Source organism: Aplysia californica, unplaced genomic scaffold (assembly GCF_000002075.1).
Source record: "Aplysia californica isolate F4 #8 unplaced genomic scaffold, AplCal3.0 scaffold00746, whole genome shotgun sequence".
NCBI classification, from domain to species: domain Eukaryota; kingdom Metazoa; phylum Mollusca; class Gastropoda; order Aplysiida; family Aplysiidae; genus Aplysia; species Aplysia californica.
In genome coordinates, this window is record NW_004798016.1 from 44,906 (window position 1) to 47,085 (window position 2,180).

Sequence of the window (2,180 nt, forward strand, 5' to 3'; positions counted from 1 at the left end):
CGTGTGTGTGCGTGTGTGTGTGTGTGTGTGTGTGTGTGTGTGTTTGTTTGTGTGCTTCTGTAAGTATTCTAAACAGTCTTGCAATGAAAATACAATTTTAAAAAAAAGATTTACACTGTTAAGACATATCGTAGAATTCCAGAATCAAAAGCAGAGAGCACACATTTAGAACGGGTGTTGCGGGGTATGAAGAGCCTACGCAACAAGAGACAGGAAAGGCATCTACGATATGAGGGTGGCATTTGGACCATGGGAGTGACCAAAAGGATCCAAGGGCATTTTCAGGCTAAAATCAGAACACGAAGTCAGCGGTTTCCTCTTTTACCTCCTTTTTTTTAAAACTTGAAAATGTGACATCTTCTTCAGCTGACTCTCACTCTAGGAACTGTTTTCACTGTTAGTAAAACTGGAGATAGGGCAAGAAAGCTGTGAGGTCGTGACTGGTTTAATAACCAAATGTAATAATTTGTTCTTTTTGTTTCCTACAGGAAAGAATCGGAACAGCTAGAAGGCGCTTGGATATACAGACCACAAAAGTCGGGATTTATTCCAGCAGTGTGTATTTCTAAAAAGGAAGTGCTTTCAAAGCCCTTGGCTTAACGTCACCGGAAGGAAGTCTTTTTACAACTTCGTGTTTTTGTTGAACTGTCCCCCGAACCATGGAAGGAATCTGGAATCGCCTCCCCTTGGCACCCACCCGCAGAGTGACCTTGACACTTGTGGCGACACTGGCCGCCATGACCTTGAACTGTCTGACCCCGGCGTGCTGGGCGCGGGGTAGTGTCTCGGCCACCGCCAGCACCTCTCTCTGCTCCTACACGGTGGTTGTGGACGAGTTCGACGTGTCCAAATGTCCGGCCATGAACGACCACGCGCAGGCCGACGGCTCCGGGCCCGGCTATCTCGTGGACACAGACGAAAGGTCAACGAGAATCACGCCACACGCCAGACGACACGGCGGCACGGACAAAACCTTTACGTCTACCGGGGGTTCTCGGACATTGAAGAACAAACACAGACACCACAACGGACGATCGTCGTCATCAGGCCGGACTAACCGCGGGGACCGGCGGGACTCGCTCGACGGGGAAGACTTAGACGACATTGGCGACATGGGCGAGGAGAACGTGGGCTTCAACTCGCAGCTCAAAGACATCGAGTCCAAGCTCATCGACGAGATGGTGCGGAGCCGGGAGCTCAACTCGACGCTGTCGCGACACGAGAACCTGCTGTCCACGGCCCAGCAGACCCTGCAGGCGTACCGCGCCAACTTCTCGAGCGTGTTCCGGACGATGATGTTGATGGAGAGGAAGCTACAACAACAACGCCGCATCAACCGCTCGCTCAACAAGAAGCTGGCCAACGTGATCCTGGACGTGGTGGAGATCAACAACGTCATGACGCACAAACTACCCACGGGGGACGCCGCCAGGGGGCGCAAAGTCTTCGAAGTGGAGAGTACCAGTAGCCTGAGGTCGTGTCCAGGTGTCACAGACAAGACCAAACACTACAAAGGTCAGTGGCTTCTTTTTATAACACTTGAAATATTACTTTTGAACAATACAAGACCACACACTACAAAGGTCAGTGGCTTCTTTTATTCGTAGGTTCTTCTGACTCGTTTATTGACACTTGAAACATTACAATTCTTACTTTCCAACACAAGGCACCCCCTCAATGATTTCATCCCCAAAGTATTATTTACATTTATTGTCTAATTCCTATCTGGTGACGAATCCAGAGACAAAGGCAGAAGACGACGTGGGCGTACAGCAATACGCCCAGTTTAGTTTTCATAAGAGTTTTACGGCACTTGCAACACAATAAAGTCATATATAAGAGCCGAAGAATAGATGTGTTACAAGAGAGTAACAAACACAAAATAGAAGGAGGAGAGAGATAAGGACGATAGATCATGTTTGATAGGAAAGAAGAAGCAGCAAACCGCACCAGAGCACCCATCAACCACCCACAGCAGCACACTCAAAGCTAACAAAAACTACACACTCAAAGCTAACACAAACACAAACACAAACACAGAAATATTGTTACAACACGGGGAGGGTTCCTAGCCCCGGGCCGTGCCGTAAACGTCATAGCCAAGTGGCTGTCGTGACAGCTGGGAGGAATACACACACATACACACACACACGCACACACATACACACACACACACACAC

At 48.9% G+C, this 2,180-nt stretch overlaps 1 protein-coding gene across 1 annotated transcript; it reads left to right on the forward strand.

Moving 5' to 3' along the window:
• Positions 1-491: 491 nt before the first annotated feature.
• On the forward strand, positions 492-1,515 carry LOC106013257 (fibrinogen C domain-containing protein 1-A; the record flags this gene model as incomplete). The annotated part of the gene is given in 1 exon segment (XM_013088450.1): positions 492-1,515. A coding segment is annotated over 1 exon segment (856 nt), but the record flags the coding sequence as incomplete, so codon positions are not given.
• Positions 1,516-2,180: the final 665 nt, after the last annotated feature.